At 36.3% G+C, this 21,576-nt stretch overlaps 1 protein-coding gene across 7 annotated transcripts in view; it reads right to left on the minus strand.

Moving 5' to 3' along the window:
• Positions 1–21,576, minus strand: part of TBC1D32 (TBC1 domain family member 32) — an 89,704-nt gene that overhangs the window by 16,922 nt on the left and 51,206 nt on the right. For 5 of the 7 annotated variants that reach the window (XM_072855768.1, XM_072855767.1, XM_072855765.1 and 2 more), the window contains 2 exons: positions 11,533–11,658; positions 2,660–2,743 (listed from right to left, as the gene is read on the minus strand). In XM_072855768.1, coding sequence (XP_072711869.1) covers positions 2,660–2,743; positions 11,533–11,658 — 210 coding nt within the window. Of the gene's footprint in view, positions 1–2,659; positions 2,744–6,473; positions 6,602–11,532; positions 11,659–21,576 lie in introns of those variants that run through there. The other 2 variants (XR_012041462.1, XM_072855766.1) reach the window with 2 other exon arrangements.

The raw sequence follows: 21,576 nt of genomic DNA on the forward strand, positions 1-21,576 counted from the left end.
GGGTTCTCAAAGCACATTCCCTATCTTCATAGGAATGCCACACTGTATGTTTTATCATGTAAAAAAGAGCCTGAAATGAGTGTAAATTTAGCTATACAACTGATTCTTATAATCAAGCCCTTTTACTGTTCCAGAGTGGATTATGATCATAGATTCAATTTTAGAGCCAGATTTTTGTTTCACTTTCATGTCAATCAGCATGAATTTATTGGTCTAAACTAGTTTCCCTGGACAACACTCTTTGCTACATCTGTTTGAAAAAGGTGCTACGAAATTTTAGTAACTATTTTCCTATAAAACTTAAAAGAAACCCTTGATGAAACATATGCTGTTTGCCTGAGCAACACTCTTTCCTGGACTGGAGAACTCTTCACAAAAAGAGTCTGTGATAATGGTGTTGAGACAGGGAAAGAAAGCATTAAGACAACACCAGCCCTTTGCCTACATTTCACATCAGTTTCTTACCACCACACTACTGACTATCTTTGAGAAGGCTTCTCACTCTCCCATTTCCAAGCTTGTTTTCATTAAAGCACATGGAGTATCAAAAGCATTTGCAAATGAAAATTGTTCATTAGCCAACCCTTTAAATTTTGGGGCTTTTATTTGAGAACTGAAGAGGCAAACTTATCCAGAATTAATGTCCAGTAGTGCCTGTATAAGACTGAATGAAAAAAATATTCAGAAAGTACAAAAAGGAATGTTATACAGACGGGGTTGGTTTATCATGGAAAGAAAATCTGTCAAGCTCAAGAAAATCAAGAATTGAGGCTTTTACTATGTTATTTTGTTTTGTTTCTGTACCTATTCTTTGGGATTTTCTGTTCGAAATATCTAATTTAATGTATGCAATTGTCACAGGATTTTAAATCCCTGTGTTACTACAAAGTTGGCATTAAATTTTAGATAAATAATGTAATGTTTTTGCCACCTCCACCTAATCGATGGTTCATGATGAAATCAATAAAGTAGAAGATCCAGGTTGAACCTTCCTGAACATGTTTTAAATCCTAGCTTTGAACAAAAGCTTGAGAAGAGTGGATTGAAACTAAGGTACTTGACATCTAAGTGAAGAGAGTATGGACTACTGCTTCCCTTCATTAGAGTTCTTCCACACTGGATGGAAGCAATTAGCTGTTATGATTAAGAAACAGCAGGATGCTGTCTTTGCTGGGCAAGGCATCCACTTGGAGGATGCACAGTTAGATGTCTGTTCCTCCTCTAGTTAGTTTTTGCCTTAATTCAAACCAAGCGGGTTTTCCTGTTTTTCTAACAGGAAACACTAAGATAACCTTGAAAAGTTAGGTCTGCAGGCTATACTGTTCTCCAAAGAATGCAAGATAGGCATTCCCCACGACAGAAAAGAAAACTTCACCTGGGCCTTTCATATCATTGGAGAATGTGTGATACTTTGAACTGCGACCTAAAAAGAGAGATGTACCAAGAAGAGCAAGAGGGGCAGTCTAGGTGTCAAATAAATCATTTACATCATGAAGATGTTATGTAGGCTTTTAAAGGAACCATCAAAATCATAACTTGAATTGGGAAGTGTCAGAAATATGTAAATAGCAAGTCGTATGAGTCCATGAAAAGATTTTTATTGCTCATTATGCCTCCTGAGAAGTTGAAAAGTAAATGATAAACTGATGCAGGACAACAAAAAAACCTTTAAGGATCTTGTAAGGAAACATAAAATAGTGACAGAAAGAATTGTCACTTCAGCAACTCCCTTCATTAAGCAAAAAGAGAGATTCTCAAATAAAATTAAGAGTATTCCATTAGCAAGCTTTCAGAAGGTAAAGGCCACTACATAAAAGAAAGAGATCCTCTAAATTACTAAAGGGGTTTTATGCTTTGAAACTTCAAAGGCAAGTCTGAAGTCTCCAAGGACACTATATTTGCATCCTATGGATATGAGAATAAAATATCAGTATAAATAACAGACTCTCCCCAAAGCAGGCTCGGTTCTCCAGAGCTAGTGGCAGAATAAGTACTCTAAATGACTGAACTACAACCGAAAAGTCCTGGACAGATAGTAAAGAATGAAAGTGCATTTTCCGGCAGATACTATCAATGCTTCCAAATCTTCTAATTTTGCAAGTGCTCCAAAATATTAAAATGTATTACTTTACATTCAGAATAAATTAACTTTACCATTCATCCTTTATTCTTGTCTGTAAGCACAACATCTGTACAAAACTAACACTCAGGTTACTCTGCCAACAATAGCAGTTCTTTAATACATATCCTTTAATGCAATATAAATTGCATACCTTTGGGTTGATTATATATTATGGGGCTTTCAAAAGGTGAGCCAGATTGCTTACACCATCTTAAATGTTTATGCCACCAGCTTTGCAAATCATTCTATAACAGGTGTCAACAAATACTTTGAATCATACCCTCACCTGTTCTGCACCTCCATCTTTCCATTACACATACAGAAATGTGAAAGCCCATCACTAATAATTATCTGTACTGTTTACTCAAGCACATCATCTTTTGCTCCAAAGTGAGGTATTTCCCACCAGTTAAATAATGAATTTCTGAGCTGTTAAAGAATGTTTTAAACAACCCCCAAAATGCTACAGATATAATTAAAAGGAAGGTAATTTAAATATGAAGAGGCTGCATGGCAATAAATTATTAGGAAACTGACCTTTATAGTTTCCCGTGCTGAAATAACAATCCAGACGGCTTTCTGAAAGATGTGACACGAACTTTTCAATTAATTCTGCCAAAACTGCAAAAAGTAAAAGCCCATTAAAACATTAGAGGCAATGAACAAAATGTGGAACTACATTACCTAACAAAATGACAATATGTGAGAAACTAAAACTATTTGAATTCCTGCATGTTTATTCATGTTTTTATGGGGGAACAATTCAAAGCATGCATTGTGCTTTTGCATTCCTAACACCATTCCTAACTTAAATTAAATTTTAATAGCTTTACTGAGAATATATTCAGTGTAAACAGAAAGAGAATCCCGTATTATCTTTATATCCTCCAAGGATTACTTCAGAATTTGTTACATGGTTTCAATATGAAATGAAAATTAACTATAATTAAACTACACTATCTTACCCCATTTGTCTGTGAATGTAGACAGGGAAAAAAAAAAAAAAAACAAAACACCAACCCCCACAGAACAAAAAACCTACACCACTCCAAAATGATGCTAGCAAAAGTAAATGAAGTTCTAAGGGCTGTTTCCAAAAAAAAAACCAAACCAAAACCAAAAAACACCTATGCCATCACAAGATAAAAATTATTCACTTAAAATTAAGCATTTTTAAGGAGCATTTCCTTTGGGAAATTCTGTATTTTATGGTGACCATAATGTCCTTATTCAGTTCTTGCCATGGAACTTTGAGTCTGCAGATACTGCATAGATAAGTCAGATGCTGGCATCTGGTCACTATGTAGGAAATCGCACCTCCCACCTTAACAGGATGTTAGCCAGGAAGTTAGCGAGAGTTGTCTCAATGACAAATCATTAGCAAAAACTGTTCCTGATTCCTCGGTTCTGCAAGTTTGAGGCTACTGCAACTGAGCACACTGCCACCTTACGGGTTTAAACACAGGATACAAGGAAGCCTTTACCCATACTGCATGGAGGAAGCCCATATTGAGATAAGCCATATTAAGAATTTAAGATAGCAACAATGAACATTTTTTAATAAGTAAATGCTATCCTAAAACAGCTGGTGTTATCATGATAAACAGAATGTAAAGAATAGTAATATAACCTTCTTTTCATAATAATGCAAAGCAAGGAAGTGTATTTAGAGAGTAACGAGTGCTGCTACCCATGGGGTTTCCTGTTTTAAGACTGCATGTTACAATTTTCTTGGCAGCCCCTCAATTTAATAGCACTGAAGCTTCAGCCCCTGGTCCCCCATTCCTGCATATAACTCCATGCACCCACAGGTGGTTTTGCTGGTTTTAGACCAAATAATTCCACTGCACCATTTTAACAGATAGCCGTACAAATTTGTAGCAGCACAAGTAAGGCAGAACAATCTGTGGTGGAGGTGGTAATGGAGAAAGCTAGAAAACTCTTGAACTAGCCTTGCTGGCAGGAAAACTAACACAGGAGACCTCAGTGCAAGGTCTTTTGTGTGTGAGGAGGAGGACAAAGAGAACCTCCACCCACAGTCTGATGCTTGTTATGCCAGAAAAATAATGAAGAAAAAGACATCATAAAGACAATTAACAAATCATAAAGACAATTAACTCTTCTTCCAACCATTTTAAGCTAACATATATTAAATCATGATTTTTTAACTTGATTAGTTGTCTAAAACTTTCACAGAAATTCAGTTACACTGAATGAGTCCAGAAAAAGTTTTTAAAAGGTTGAGTTTTGGTAATACTATGTTGATGGGTAGGACAAAGGGGAAAAAAAGTTTCACTGCAACAGCTAAACACGGATTTACAGTTAGAGTAGCCAACTCCAACAGTTACAAAATTAACTTTGCATTGCAAAGGCCTACTAAATCAAAACAAAAAAATTACATGTGTAATTTATATTCTTATGCATTTTTATGCAGAGAAGAAACTGCTAATTAAACATAATATAGCTATTTTTAATAATAGTTAATAAACCACATGGGGCTAGAAAAAGCAATTTATTTTATAGAAGAGTAACAGTTTATTCATTTTGTGAGAATAAACAGAATAAACAATCTCACTAATCTTCACTAATATGCTTATTGGAACTTGGTCCACAAACAATATAACAAATATTTGTGTAAAATGAGAGAAGGTGTCTATACGTGGAGCTGTAGACAGTAAAAAGCAGAAATTAAGCTTAAAATTTGTAACTAGCTAGATGTTTACTGCATGACTATCAGTATTGTGATTACTGAAATATGCCATACTATAATAACAAACAGGAACTATGTTCAAAAGATTAAAATACCACATAATTCAGAAAATTTAAAACTAAGTCAGAACATTGTACATTTCTTCCCTTTTTGTTGGAAGGTATCCACACGCTTGACCTAGCAGTCGAATATTTCAGCTCAGTGCTTTTGAGTTAATGGGACAAGTGACAGCTCAACTGCTAAGCAGTTTTTGAAACTCAAGCACTAAATTGATTTCCACCATTTGAAAGTATTTATCTAAGTGCCTATCAGGATCTTTGAAAAGCTTTTAATCAAGCTTGAGAGAGGAAGACACACATAAGAGTTTATCAAAACAAATTTGGCAAATACACAAATAGAGGGTTTTCACAGGACATTGTCTCTTCCAAAAGAATGCTCGTGTGAAATGAGAAGTAGTTATTTTCATTTTTGTCTTTTAATACTAAATCATTTAGCTGCCATGTGGACACTCCCTGAAAATCTTTATAAAGGTGGAAACTGGCTCAGTGATTTTTCATTTAACTGGAAAAGTAGACAAAAGAAATTTAGGAAAGTTCATTGTATAGTACAGCCGGTATTGTAAAAGCACACATTCGCATGCAGAGGTTATGTTCAGAGATAGAGATTAGTGTTGTGGCCTACCAACTCAGTGAATATGTTGATTTTCTTAAATTACGGTAGCTTGGCTATATTAACATGGATGTTTTTAAGAGACTGGCAATTACCTCATGCAAATTTAATCCACACATCCAAAATAAAGAAAATTTTACTTTACGAGTGTGTAATTATATACACAATAAATGAAAGGGGGTTAAAATGCCGTAAACAATTGCAGTATGCTCGTAAAACAGCTGAATTTCTGCACGATGGGTTTTTTTCCTTGAAGAACTAATGTATAAAAGGAAGGTAACTGAAATAGCTTCTGAACTGCATAAGAACACTGATTAAAAAAATTCATGTGATTAAAACTGTTTTAATAGGTAACCACCATGAGAGGTTATCTAATTCCTACTCTGAAAGTTTTAAGCCAAAAAGGTCAAAAACTGTGAAAAGCATCAGATTTTTTTAGATCCTCTAAGGTAACTAGTGTTACTGGATCATATTCTATACCAACTCACAGATGCTTCAGAGCAGTTTAAAAGAAAAAGAACTTTCTTAAGAGTTAACAGTAGTCCTACTTGACTTGTGTTAGAGGTTAAAAATTCAAGAGTGAAAACCTTGGACAGCTGACTACTTTGTAAGGAGTAGTGTTAGAAATTTTCAACTCCATCAACCGTACTTCAGTTTAACAAATCTATGAAAAGCACGGTTCGCAATTCCCTTCTTAATGGCAACAGTAAGGAGGACTTTATTGAATTCCTAAGATAATGGGAGAGACTTTCAATTATTGTACATTGAAATGACAAAGGAACAACCTGCATTTTCTTTGAAAAGAAGAAAACAAGATAATAAAAATTCTGACAGTGCTTCCATTAGAGATGAAGGTTGCATATCTTACACCAATATACAAGTATCTTCTTTATTAATGCCTTTCAAATCCTAATCAAATGTCATAATCCTCACACACATGCAAGCACATTCTCATGCACCCACACTGCTTACAGGATATTCCTTTGGAAGTTGCTCCAAACTGGTTTTGGGGACAGATGAAAGAAGTTTTGATCTGCAAATTGTTCTTCCTGTGTAACACGAAAGACCCACTGTTCCACTCTAATTCTGAAACAAACCTCCTTGAAAAATCAAGTAAGAACATAAAAAAGTAAACATCTTTTTTGTATTATTCTAAAAACCTCTTTTGCGAATGCAGTATTTTTAAACTGGTCATACTAAAAAATGAGAGCAGACCACATGCAGAATCTAGATCTACTTGAGTGATCTTCGAGGCAGAAGATTTGGTCCATATTTAAAAAGATTAAATTGAGCTTAGAGAATCTATGTTCTTCTTGAAGAGAAGAACAGGTTCCTCTGAGGATCAATTCAGAATGGAAATCTAACGCAGTTACCCTGATTTGTCTTTTTGACATCACAGCCTAGAGAATTCTCTCCCACACACTTAACAAGAGGGACTATGGAAGACTACTACGCAAGACTAAAGTTAGTCAAATCTTCTTTAGCTGGACCTAATGAAGACTGAAATTTAAATAATTTTCTCCTTAAAAGAAAGAACAACATGCTAGTAATGGCTCTAAAAATGTAGTATTTCATTGTCTTTGAATCCAGAAGATCCTTTTCAACAAAAACTAAAGTCCCTATTATCTTTACATCTATACACAGGCAGAGTGGTGACAACTGAGATACGCTCCTTGTTGAGATTCTAGTAGCTGTAAAGTATACCTTGATATAAGCTACATTTACAATGCCTGATTAGGCTATTTTGATAAACTGCCAAAGTTTAGCATTTTATCCTGAATAAAAAAAACCACAACCACACACAACAGTCATACCTACTGAAAATATCCATCTTTTTGGTTCTTCATCCCATGGGGAAAGTTCTGCAGTTACTTTCAACTTTTTGCAGCAATTGCTAAAGGCTGTAGCATCCAAACGTCACAAACAATGACACTGCCTCAAAGGACCACAGTATTTTTCGTCAGCATGTTTTGACAGAGCTACCTCAGATGATGCAGAGCTCACAAAGCATTAATGGATTGCAGAACACTGTGTTGATCACAACCACTCTGCTTTCATTAACCATTCTGCTTGTAAAAATGAAAAAAATCCTGTGTTTTCCAGTAAGATCTCATATGCAATTTCAAGAGCTGCTATGTTTCTTTGAAGTCATCAATAGTTGCTGAGACTAAAAGAATAACTCCTTGAAGATGAAAATTACCTTAAAAAGAAATATGCCTCCCACATGTATGTATTTGTTTGTTTGTTTGTTTAAGAGAGAACGTTTGGGAGGTAACTTAATAGGCCCTAAAGAATATTGGTAATCTAAGTCCAGATTCCTGAGGGAGATACGCCATGGAAACTCTGAATGACTCCACAGAGCAAGTCACTTTAGCTGAGTTTACTATCCCTATCCATATCCACACATGGATATAAAGCTTGAGGAGAACAAGTAGGATTTGGGGACCGACTGCCTCTCAATTATGAAGAGAAGAATGTTAGCATATAATTATATGATCTCTGCAACACCCTCAATTTCTGTTACTTAGAGTTTAAAGTCTTTGAAGAGAGGAGAGGATTAAAGGCATTGAATCTGCCCAGACAGGAAAGAGATCAGCTGCTGACACAACACTAACTAGGAATAGATAAAAAAGCAGTTGCTGATGCTGAAAACAACAGAAATCTATTCTGCAAAACCTGAAGGATGAGAAGGGGGAGACAACTGAAAAAGGCATGAATGAAACAGTCAAGCCAAGACCACTGGTTCAAAAAAAATACTTCCCAACCATGTGAATGATTTGAACTGCAGTATACTAAGCCTAGATTCACAAAGCCCAATATTTTTCTACATAAATCTAAGCTGTTTCTCAGAGGAGTTGCTTTGCCTGTTTTTCTTCCTGCCAAAACCTAGATGCCAATACATAGAAAGCTCTTATCTAGATGTATTACAGATGCTTCAGGGAGCCCACAAGCATTGCAAACAGTAGTCCAAAAGAAGCCAAGACTTACCTGACCAAGGGCTCTATCCGTGGTTCTCTAGCTGATCTAAGTGACCCAAAGACATATGCAAAGATGCTCAACAACCAGCAGCTATACCCCTAGCATCCACAATTCTGTGGCACCTTTATAGAAGGAATTACTTTGTCTTAGGCTTATTGTGCTTAGAACAACAGAATGTAGAAGCTGGTTGTCTACAATATGATTTGCTTTTAGATAACTAAGAAATATCCCACACTTTCAGTCCTGCCACACTAAAAACGTACAAGTCTGAGGAAGGTTTGTATGTCCTTGTAGTGGTTCAATAAAGCCATTCAAAACTGGATCTTGATGTTTGACCACAGAATTGACTTAAAAGCTACAGTCAGAGGTGATGCTTTAGTAGAGAAAACACCAATTTAGGGATAAAGATGGGCATTCCCAGAAGTAATGCAATACTGTAGCATTTAGCACAAAAACATTGACCAAGTCAATGTGATGGTAATCAACACCACAAGAGTGAATTAAACTATATTGATACTATACAGTTTGCTCAAGAGTTTTCTGATGGAGTTCAAGGAGGTTCTATAGATTCAGCATCTGGTAATCCTGACACCAGATCACAAAATATTTTAAAAATCAATACACGCTGCACTATACAGTCATTGAATCCAATGACGTCTTTGCTGATTATGTCCTGGTTCAACTGCTGTTAATGTTAGTCTCCCTTAGAAAGTGCCCAGTACAGGAAGCATAAGTATGCATCTTTGTTCTGTAATCCTTGGAGTTTGCTCCATCTGTAACTAAAGAGAAAGTTTTGATTTCTTGGGATGTGGACTGAAGCCTCTCAGTCCTCTGAAATTTGGAAGAGCTTCACATGCTGTAAAAGATACATAGCAGCACAGCTGTCTCTCAGAATAGTTTCAGTGAACATGATGTTGTCTCAAACCACACGGCTGGCAGATATTTTTCTGCTTCTGAAATATCTCCAAGCATATATGCATCATTTGAACAGCTTTGCATCCACCTTAAATTACCAGTACTTACACTTAGTTTATAATATTACTATTCTTTTGTAAGGTGTTTTTATTTATTTATTTAGTGTTTCATTATGCTATTCTGTTTCTATTTTCATACTTTACTTTTTGTGCAGTTTGTGAAAGCATTTGCAGAAGTCTCTGTGAGGCTTAACAACAATTCCACAGATACTTTCTTGCTGACTTTTACTCCCAGTTCCATGTCAGCTGGAAACAGTTATTCAGAAGCAAGCATAATTTTTTGCTTTGGGTTAACAAATCTTAGTGACTCTCTATAATTCTTCATTCTAGCTTCCAGTACCTCCAAAAAAGTTACAGAAAACAACCTACACGGGTATTGAGGCTGTGTATGGATAACTACAAAGCACAAAAGGAAAGACTTTTCTTTTTCTTTGTAAGCTGCCTACTTTAAATGTATGCTCTGTTTTTTGTAAAAATATGTTTTTTCAACGAATAATTCCTTTTAGATACAGGAAGACAGACTAACAATTTTCAGCAAAATTTCATATAATCCAAGAAGGGATCAGTCTAGAAAATATGCTCTATTCATATAAAATTAATTTTACAAAGACTAATTTATTTGTGCTTCACAATATGTAACATCAAAAAAACCCCTCATGGAACTACTAATATCAGAGTCATGCAAGAAAAGTAAACATACCATTTTGCTAGAAAAATCTAGGGTTTTTTTAATTGCTACTCTTCAATTTATTTTTCTTATACTAGCAGAAGCTCATATAAAATACATTCAATTGTTTCTGAATGGTTATGAATATTTGTTCACCTTTTTCACAACACTGTCTGAATGCATGCATTTGTGGATGTGTACAATATAATGTATAAGTGCATATATGCATTATATACAAATACATATGTATTCTGTCTACACACACGTTCTTCCAAATGGAAGGTAAAAGCTCTAATTTACAATCACCTGAGACTATAGACTCAAGCTTGTTTCAAACAAGCAATAAGAACAGAAAGCTCTGAGAATTTAGAAACATTCAATAATTATTGACTTTAACCACATTATACAAATGAAAAATTTCTTTATAACTATTTTAATATTAAATCAGTTCCTGTATAAATTACTTCCTTAAGGCTTCTAAAACCGTCCTATAACTTTTATATTGCTATATAATTCATCATAAAATTCAGGTGCCTCATGTAAAACACACATGCTGGGTTACTTTGATCCCATATAGAAGATATTTTGTCTGTCTTCACTGTCAGTTGTATTAATTGCTTCAAATACCTAAGGAATTCAAATACCTAAGGAATTTGAAGAGAAACCTTTGGCATCTGTAAACAAAAAGTTAGACTATGTACTCACCATCTGACCATAATCAGAATTCTTACAGAAATGAAAGCCAGCAATTTCTGAAAACACCTAGCTTCTTCATTGCTACACAAGTTTATACAATACTACAAGTGAATTATTACATCTGATTTCTGATGATTTGTCACATGGGTGATTGCTGGTTTTGTTTTGGCTGGTTTGTTGTTTTAACTGATCTATAGCAATGCTCCTGCATGAGCACACTCCTCACTAGAAAATACATATGAAAATTAAGAAAAAGCTGAATGAGTGGGTTCTTTGATGTTTAGTATGGCTTAATTCTGAAAATGTTTACTGAAATTGGCCATTAATATAATTTCCCAACCTGCCTTAAAGTCTTTCACTGATCTTTGGGAAATGTCTGATTTCTCTCAGGCTCTCTTTTCCATTTTCTCAGCATCTCAGTAATGGACCCTTTAGAGATCTGAAACAAAGACTTATATTTGAGCCCTCTTTCTGTGTCAAATTTCACTGAAAACAGCCAACACAGAGGGATGATGGCCATAAAGAGGAAAAAATAGGACATGAGGCATAAGCCTTGTTTTCTCAGGAAAATCCCATTGAAATAGTTTTCATAATCAACACAAAATTATTGACTACTTGTATAAATAATGTAATCCTCAATGAAACTTTAAAGAACAGTTGCTTACTAGTGGCCTTCTGTTTGCTTGCTTGCTTTAACTCAGTAAATCATACTCACTTGTTCCACTGATGATATCTGGTCTGGCTTTCATGACTTTGCAGAACTGTTTTCTACAAATTTCTGTCCACCCAGTTTGCTTCTCTGGACTTTTTAAGAGTGATAAGAGCTTGTCGAGATCTTTATCTAGAAGAAATGAAAAATTAGTGTTATCCTGTAATGATGATCTTGGCTCATTTTTTTTCTTCCTTCTATTTTTTTCCTTTTTTCTTTCTTTTGAACTTGCTACATAAGTAATAAGAAGCTATTAGTTACAGAGTACCAGAGACAGGTAGATGCTTTCAGAAACTAGAAACCATTTCAATGAAGAACCGGAAAGTCAGATACAGCTGAGAGCCCTGTCATTGCCTGGTATTTTTGGCAGACCTGATACCTTAGGAAGAAAAGACTAAATAAATATCCCTTATCCTATGACAATTAAACTGGAGAAGCAGTCCTAAAGCTGATGACATTCTGCTTTATACAGAACAGAAATATACATTCTACTTACTGAATCATAGAATCATACAATCATTAAAGTTGGAAAAGACCTCTAAGATCATCTAGTCCAACCATAAACCCAACACCTCCATGCCTACTAAACCATGTCCTGAAGTGACACTTCTACATGTTTTTTGAACTCCTCCAGGGATGGTGACTCCACCACCTCTCTGGGAAGCCTGTTCCAATGCTTCACCACCCTTTCAGTAAAGAATTTTTTCCTAATATCCAATCTAAACCTCTTCTGATGCCCCTTGAGGCCATTTCCTCTTGTCCTATCTTCCTCCTCCCTTACTTGGGAGAAGAGACCAACACCCATCTCTCTACAACCTCCTTTCAGGCAGCTGTAGAGAGCGATAAGGTCTCCCTCAGTCTCCTTTTCTCCAGGCTAAACAACACCAGTTCCCTCAGCCGCTCCTCAGAAGACTTGTGCTCCAGACCCTTCACCAGCTTCGTTGCCCTTCTTTGGCCGTGCTCCAGCACCTCAATGTCTTTCTTGTAGCGAGGGGCCCAAAACTGAACACAGTATTCGAGGTGCAGCCTCACCAGTGCCGAGTACAGGGGGACAAGCACTTCCCTAGTCCTGCTGGCCACACTACTCCTGATACAAGCCAAGATGCTATTGGCTTTCTTGGCCACCTGAGCACACTGCCGGCTCATGTTCAGCCAGCTGTCAGCCAGCACCCCCAGGTCCTTTTCCACCAGGCAGCTTTCCAGCCACTCTTCCCCAAGCCTGTAGCACTGCATGGTGTTATTGTGAACCAAGTGCAGGACCTTGCACTTAGCCTTGTTGAACCTCATACAATTGGCCTCGGCCCATCGATCCAGCCTGTCCAGATCCCTCTGCAGAGCCTTCCTACCCTTGAGCACATTGACACTCCTGCCCAATTTGGTGTCATCTGCAAACTTATTGAGGGTGCACTCAATCCCCTCATCCAGATCATTGATAAAGATCATTACTGCTGGGTTTTGAACATTTAAGACATTACTGAGGCACATTTTATAACTCCCCTAAAGTTATTACTCCCCTATCCTGAAATAACAAGAATTGGAAAGACATTTTAAAGAAGGTAGTTTGGTATTTCCATGTAATTTCGCCACTCTGAGGTCTAAAATAGAAAAGATAGGCAAAGATCCTCCACCAAATATCATTGGTTTAACAATAAAACCAAGAGGTGGCAGCACTATTTTGTACAGTATGAAACTATTTTGTAGAGCATGATAAGACAGCAACGTAATAGTGTTCCATAGAAAATTTCTGCTTTTTTCTGTAAGCAGGTTTCCTTCAGATGCTTCTGCTATGGACAGATATTATGGCATATATGTGTATGCCTTCAGGTTACTAGGCATACCTATTAAGTAAATTTTGCGAAAATACATTGGGTCACCCACGCTATGAGAATTTTTATAATAGCTTTGCTGATAATCACCAGCATTTCCGAACTTTAGCACAAGGACTTAAAATTGGGACAAAGGTTACACTAAAAGTATACTTTTGCTGTCACTGAAATGTCACCTTGCAAGTTTTGTGTTAATATTCAGAGAAACTTAGAATTTTAAATTGAGTTTTGTGAAGAATCTAGGTGCACCCAACATGCATCAGCCCAGGGCCACAGGCTCTTTGTCGGTGCTGTCAGAGACTGCAACAATATAATTCAGGCATCTTCTAACTTCTGAATGCCAGACTTTTTACCTGAGCACTATTAAAACACAGCCTTTTGGTACAGTTGTTATATATGAAGCACAAATGTATCAGATAACATTTTTTATTATATGTTCAGCTTGCTTATAAAACAAATTTGTGGAACAGTTTACATAAAGATCTTTATGAAAGATTCCTTTTAAATGCAAAGAAAGAATTTCAAAGATTGCTCCTTACTGTCACTTTTACCTTGCTATTAAAGACACATTCTCTCTTTACAATAGGGAGACATGCCTTCAAAATTAAAATTGCTATTGATGCAATGACAAAAGGACAGTAAGTATGTTCTCTTCTCTGTTGGCTAAAGTGATTTTTTTTCCCTCTATTTTCTGCTAAGTTAGAAGAAATTACACATACTTTACCAATTTTCTAGAATAAAATATCACAGGCTAAGGCAGTAAATTTCACAACAAGCTGAGTCTTACAGAGGTTTGAAAACAGAAGAACCATAGTGACAAATGTAGAATCAGCATGTGTAATCATACATGAAAACGTTAAGCTGGCTTTCAACAATACAATGTCGGTACTAAAAGCCTTAAGAATTTTTTCTTTAAATCAAACATCTTCTGCAACCAAAATGCCTATCTTGGAATTCACACTGAACCATGAATATTAGCAAGCTACCATAACACATGATGACACAGCACACAATAATATATGCAAGGTAGCAATTAAAAGAATGCATACATATACTTTGGCAAATCAAAAAGGACATAATTTCTTCCCATATGCAAGATTTGTTAAAAAATGCTAACATATTGGGAAGGGCTGACTGTTTGAATTCTATTTTTCTGAAGGCAGAACAGATTTCAAGTTCAAATGCCAAGTCATTTTATAAAGTAATTTTATGTAAGATAAAACCAATCAAACTCAGTTTTCTAACAGAAAATCCTGACCCTACAAAATGGAAACAATCAATTAGACTGCCTCTCCTCAGGAAACTTGGTTCCCAGAGTACTTGATGCTGCTATGAAATATTTTCTGGTCAACTTCAGAGGAAAAATAAAGGTGGTATCTGTAATGAGGTAAATGCACACGCACTCACTCCAGCTGTGCACAATCCCTTTGCTATGGGACCATGCAGTTCCCATCATTACAAAAGGACTGTAGCCTATACTACTACTACTAACTATTCACTGAGGTGATGAAGGTTCTTCATACCTTGCAAACTCTCCTTTGTTCTGTTTCTACATTCTGGAAAAAAAAAACACCATAGAAATGAATTCTGTCATGAAAAGAGACTTCTCATTAAAGATTCAACAACTGTTTGAGCCAGTCTACAGCTATTTAGAATACTTGCTGTTACTTTTACTTCTTTCAAATATTTCAGTATTCAGTTTTCCAGTAAAACTTAATTGTTTCCAGAAACAAAATACTATTTTCAAATTATCTTATTCTTTTAAGATGATTAGAATATTTTCAACAGAATTATGATATTGCATATAATTTATTTTAAGCTGGTCTAAAGACCTTAATGATTTATAATCAGTAAATTGTATCCCTGTCACTGGAATTTATTATATGATACATAGTATTTTAAAAAAAGCTGATTATAGTAACTTAATTATTATAATTAGTAATTATTCCAAATTAACTAACATGAAATTCCTTTGTCACCCTTAAATAACTAAATCCTCAGTTAGTATTTTTCCAAATAACATGCACTGATGCTAGGAACAGCTTACGTGAGTATGAAAATGTAATGTGAAGAAGGATTTACTCTTACAGTATTATCAGTAGGATTTCTAGTTCTTTCTCTGCCCTTTTCTGTTACTTCTATAACAGGTGAAGGTTGAAGAAAATCTTAAAACTGCAAAGCAACACTCCTCTACAAGTTAAATAGTTATTTTACTTCCTAAAGGATTGTAGTAATTCAGTTTGGCAGATGAGGCTCAGAGACTACAAGCTGTGATTTAATCAGTCAATTTACCAGAAACCACAGTGAAATTTTGATTCATCTGAAGGAAATAAAACTATGAAAAAAAATCCCCCAATAATTTCAAGAAAGTAGGACTTCAAGACCAAGGCCCATCCATCTCTGCAGCCTCCTCCTGCTTCTTGATTTGACCCCTATTTTTCTTTGCACAGTTTGTCTCTCTAATATTCTTCCTCTCCTACAGGTTTTAAAAAATTAAATCTTTATTTTGTGATTGCCGAAATGCACACTTGCTAGTATCTAGCAGTGTCAATGCATCCAAAATTGTACTGTTTAAACATGTAACCTTTTACAATGTTAATTTATGCTCTAACAATAGGGTAAGGAAATAAAGGCTATAGTATTACAATCTTCTCTGAAATTTTGCATGGACCACTGTATTTGACTTAAGGTTCCTCCGGGAAGGTAGTCTTTAACAAAAAAGGGAATTTAAGCAACTTCAAATATGTACCAAATATAACTAATGCAAATATGTATATGCAAGTCTGCAAAAAGTCTAGAGAAGAGACAAAATCCAAGAGTAAATACTCAGGAAAATACGAACTCCCTACTTATCACAACTGCTAAGTCAACACTTAATTTCCGTCCTCAGAATAGAGACAGGCAAGCAACCTACTGAAAACAAGAACTTGTTTTTATATAACCAATGGATTTTTTTTCCCCAGTCAAGGAGGATACAAGACTTAGGATCCTCAGAGAGCTCACAGGAATATTCAAACTGAAATGACAGAGAAACAAGCTTAAGATCCATGCAACCAAGATACTATAGCATAACCATGTATTTAAGATATCCATTACATACTGTAACTGGTATCGTATTGTGGCAACTCAAAGTATCTTATTTTCTTCCAGCTAAACCAGTCACTTCTCTTAACAGCTTGTCATTAATCATGGACTATCACTTCCTCCAGCAGGTCATCACAGTACAAAAGAGAGAACCTTGGGGTGTTTTTGGAATGAAAATTGCTTCAAAAAACCTCACGATACTAAATAAACGCCAGCTCACTTTCACAAGTTAGTAGGCAACTATAACTTGCCCAACAGTATTACCACACAGCTGGAACTCCAACGGTCCTGGGCTATGCATATTGCTTGTTACTGAGGGTGAGCTTTCACACTATCGCTAGAGGTGTTCTAAACTCATGCCAATGCCAAAAGAGAGAAGTCCTGCTCTTCTTTCTTCTCTTTTCTGGTACATCACTGAATGGGTTCACTAGTTGTCCTAGATTAATGACTCAAATTTTTTTTTTTTTCCTGGAAGAAATGCCAGAATTGCTGAAGGAGGTGAAGGACAGAAGGTGAGGGAACAGAGGAAAGAAAAAAGAAAAACAAGCAATAGAAAGAAAAGAAAAAGTGAGGAAGGATATGAGTAAGACCTTCCTCTTCTGATGATAGTGAGCTTTTAAATATGCTTAACCATAACAAGAAATCATACCCTAACAGTGTGATTGAAGAGAAGCTTATGTCAATTTAACTTATCTGCTGCAGTCCTGCCTTCTTCCTCATATGTGGTTATATTTTGCCATCCCATCCCTTCCTTTGTGCTAGCACTGGTTACTTTGCGTAGCCTTGTCAAAAAAAAAATAACCACGTTTACTACTTTATGAAGCTATGGAACTGCACTATAAATAACCTACAGTTACCTGCATGTATGAAATCTGAACCACCACACCATAACTTTCTGCAAGTTTAAACTGATCTCATTCCCTAAAAGATGCTGCCTTATAATTCTTCAAATAATTCTTCAGCTAACTTTTGTGTCTAAAGCAGGTAAGACCTAGGAAAATTCATACATGTTTTAGAAAACTTCAGAAATGCCACAAGCCCTTTCTCATCTGATTGTGTTTTGTGATAGAAGTGTTTTTCTGTGACTAAGAAACTAAGATCTGTAAATCCAGGTGTATCTTATTCAAAATCTAAATTTAGAGATAATGAATAACCTGACTATATTATATTTGACTACTACATGAAAACAAATCCATATAAGGATATATATTTAGGAAAGCCCATGTACATTCCCAATAAACCTGTCCACTTACTTCTCTTTCATCTTTCATTAATTGAGTGGACTTCTTAAAGAGGAAGACAACAGGCTCATACATGAATACTGAACCAAAAATAAGAAGGAGGACAAGTCAAAGAAGCCCAGGTGACAAAGACATTTATGTGAAATTATAAGGGATAACAGGAAAGCTAATATAGCTGGTTCTTTGACAGAGAAAGTTTAAAAAAAATTTTCAAAAGAGAGACTGCTAGTTTCAGGCAGATATCAAAAAAAACATGGCTGAAAAGAAATCTGATTAAAAAAAAAAACAAACCACAAAACAGAAACATGGCAGCATGTTCCCATTCAAGTTAGAATATAAAGCAAAGAACTCAGAAAACAGTGGCTGAGCTAAAACATCAAAAGACTTTAAGAACATTATCACAGAAGATTTTTGGTAGCAATTCTGGACTGTACGAGTCAGGAAGAGAGTAAGATTAATGAAAGATGGGGCGCCTATGTATATGGAAATGCTAAGCTGTGAATGCATCATTGCAGGACAATTACGGACACTATTCTTCAGTCACACTCATCACCAACTGTCACAACTGCAGAGCTAGGAGAAGAAAAGGAAAATAGATCTTCTGTGCAAATAAAAGAGTGAATATTACAGTTTAATACAGTTCTAAAAAGTTTAACTTTTAATAACCTACAGTGTAGTTAATATTACAAGTAAAAAAATCATTATTTCTAATACTTGTATCCTGCATAACAAAGGACTATATCACTCTGTGAAAACCACTTAATAGGTCTTCCTCAAATTATCTTACTGAAATAATAATCGAACAATTAAGACAAAATAAAAGCAACAGGGTATCTTGCTGCAGTGTAAACAGGTGGAAATGGCATAATTAATTTCCACATGTAAATAATGATCCACATAAATCATTTCAAGCTTCACTATAAATGATCTTTGACAGAAGTGAACCATTAATATACTGCTATCCAATAGTTTTCTAACTCTAAATACTGGCTGAAATAATTAATGCATATTAAAACACAACCCAGCAAGTTTATTTTTCCATATATCCTTTCCTACAGGCACATATACCATACAGGCAAACACCTAACATCTGCAAAACCAGGGCAGATATTTGTAAAGAGTGATGCATGTGATGGTGTGCTCCCCCCACCCCCAATCTGACCTTTATCTCCCGTAACCCTGCTCAAGCAATAACCACCCGTGGCAGTCGCAATGGATGCATCTGGTCGTGATGGCTGCATCTGGCTCAAAGTGGATTCAGGGGAGACAGATAACAACACAATAGCCAAGGGCTATTGTGCGATGCACCCACCTAACCACAGTGAAGAAACTAAAATCTGTGGTCGGTATGCAAATACGACTATGGGTCAATCATCTTACCCCCCATAAACAGTGAGCAGCCCAAGAGCCCTTTGAGCTCTCCTGCACGGCAGCGGGCTGCACGCCAGGATCTCCCCTTGAGCAGGGATGCCTCTCAAGGTTACTCCTCGAGACTGAGAGATCCCTTGCCGCAACAGACCCTCGGTAAGTGACTAATAGCATGCTAAACTTTGAAATCTTAGCTAAGTGATATAAAGGATTGATTGTGCATATATAATCCTTTAGATATAAACCACCAACCAAGTCTGGGACTAGGACTGGATCCAGCAGCACCTAAACTCTTCTCTGAGAAGGAGTTTAGAAAGCAAGGGGATCCTTTCTGAATCTCATGACTCAACAGGAGGGTCTCCCTGACAGTTTCACCGTGTTCTCTATGCAGTAAATAATCAAGTGTACCTTGCCATCGAATCTTGTTAAAAACACTGTTGCATTTATCATTGAACCTTGTTAAGTCACTGTTTTATATAAATAAAGTATATTTTTGCTTCTCTCTTACAAGTAAAGTGCATCACTCCATCCGTGACAATGCACTACATATCTTCCTCAAATACAAATACACGTTTTGGGTGCATCTACCCATTCAAAGTGTCATCATGAAACAGAGGAATTACTCCGCTACTCCAATTTAGTTACTAATTTTACCAGCATAAATTATGATAGCTTCATTTTCGATCCAGTGAGGCAAAATATCCAGTTGCCAGTGTTTGTGAGCACTATATCAGCACACAATAACAGCAAGAGCGTTAAAAAAAGTTCTCTAAGATGCAGCCTTCAGGCCTTGGTGCTGGGAAACACATGTTCCAGACACTCTGCAGAACTAGCACTGCTCTGCTTTTTCTTACAGCTAATTAGTCCTCCCCCTTTCCCCCCAAACTGAAAAACCAAAAAGGTGCTAGTGCTGCATGTTTACCACTGTCCTTCAAAAGAATTCAGAGGGAAGAAAAAAAAAATCTATTTATTGGGTTTTCTTCATAGAAAACTCAGTGTGAATAAGTCCTTTTCAGTGACCACCCCTCATACGCTACTTTAACTTTTATCTACGGTTTCCATTACACTAGATACATTCACAGGCTACATGATGTCTAGGGCTGTGGAAATGAACCTTCCTGTTCCCTGACCTCTGTAGTATATAATCTTTTCAGCAAGCAACAGCCACACTAGTTCCAAAATATTCAGTGAGTAATTTCAGCTTCCACTCAGAAAGGCAACTTCCATTAGTTGAGAGACACCCCTGGGAAACAAAGGTTCTGTTATTGCATCTGTCCTTCAACTCCATCTAAAGGGAGGGTCAGAAGAGAAACATGTTCAGAGACAGCAATATCACCCTTTTTTTTCCTCCCCCCCCCAGCCATCTCCAATATCCATTCTATAGATGTATTTAAAAAAAAAAAAAAATCAACTTAGGTTATGTTTTTACAGCTGACATCACAATTATGTGATGGACACAGGACCAATTTTCAAAGGAGAAAGAAAAGGTAAGCTTCTCTTCAGGTGTCCATGTTTATTCTGTCAGTACAGACAGAATAAAACCTACAGTTGCAGCCTTTTCAGCCAAAGAAACTGTACATTCTATAACAGTGCTAAGAATCCAGTAGTCTTAATTATTCACGCAATAGAAACACCCCAGAAAGATGACAGGAATGATACTGCACAGGCTACACAATGAAACAACGCTGCATGAAATCTGAATGCAGACAGCTTCAGGGAATTGCAGAAACATAGTGCTGGCCCTCCATCCCTGGTGACAGGTATAACAAAGCAGTCATGCATTCCCACTTATATGATGTACAAGTGTTTGCACAGCTGCAGAACTCGTGCTGTTCAGAAGTCTTTGTGAACCCTGTCCATCTCCTTGCACTGAAGCAGACTTAAAATTTAACAAGTATTTGTCTAAACTCTTTTTTAAACCTCCAAGCAAGTTGTGTAAGTACCACACAACATGAATTCTGAATATTCACACCACCAAAGAAGATGTTCTTAAAACCTCCAATGATGATTTCACGACTTCCAGATGTATCCTACTGGATTTTTTTTTTTATTAATTTGTAACAAATCTTTATTGCCAAGTAAGCCAACTATTGCTTTTTCTGCACAGGGACATAGAAAACAATCAATCTGCCCTCCTTGTAACTGCTTTTAACATACTAAGAGACTTGGATGACGTCTGTCTTTTCAGCATCAGTCAGTTCCAATTATTTCAATCTATACTTGCATATCACATCTCAAAGTCACGATCTGTAGCTGTGCTCTAGAATCCCTCAAACGTATCTATTTTCCTTAGACTGCAGTGCCCATGCTAGAGGTACTCCACCCAAGGACTCACCACCTTCAACTGATAAAGATCATCTTCTGTCTTGTATAAATGTAACTCACAGATCTGTCTCATAATTCTAATTTTAACCTCTCTTGGGAAGGAGCACTATCACTGCCATACTGTAGTGCTGAAGAATACAGTTCAGATACTCCCCATCTTCTACTCATGCTCTTGATTTCTTTTTTTCCAAGCACTGTAAATAGCA

The sequence above is a fragment of the Ciconia boyciana genome, chromosome 3 (genome assembly GCF_034638445.1).
Source record: "Ciconia boyciana chromosome 3, ASM3463844v1, whole genome shotgun sequence".
NCBI lineage: Eukaryota > Metazoa > Chordata > Aves > Ciconiiformes > Ciconiidae > Ciconia > Ciconia boyciana.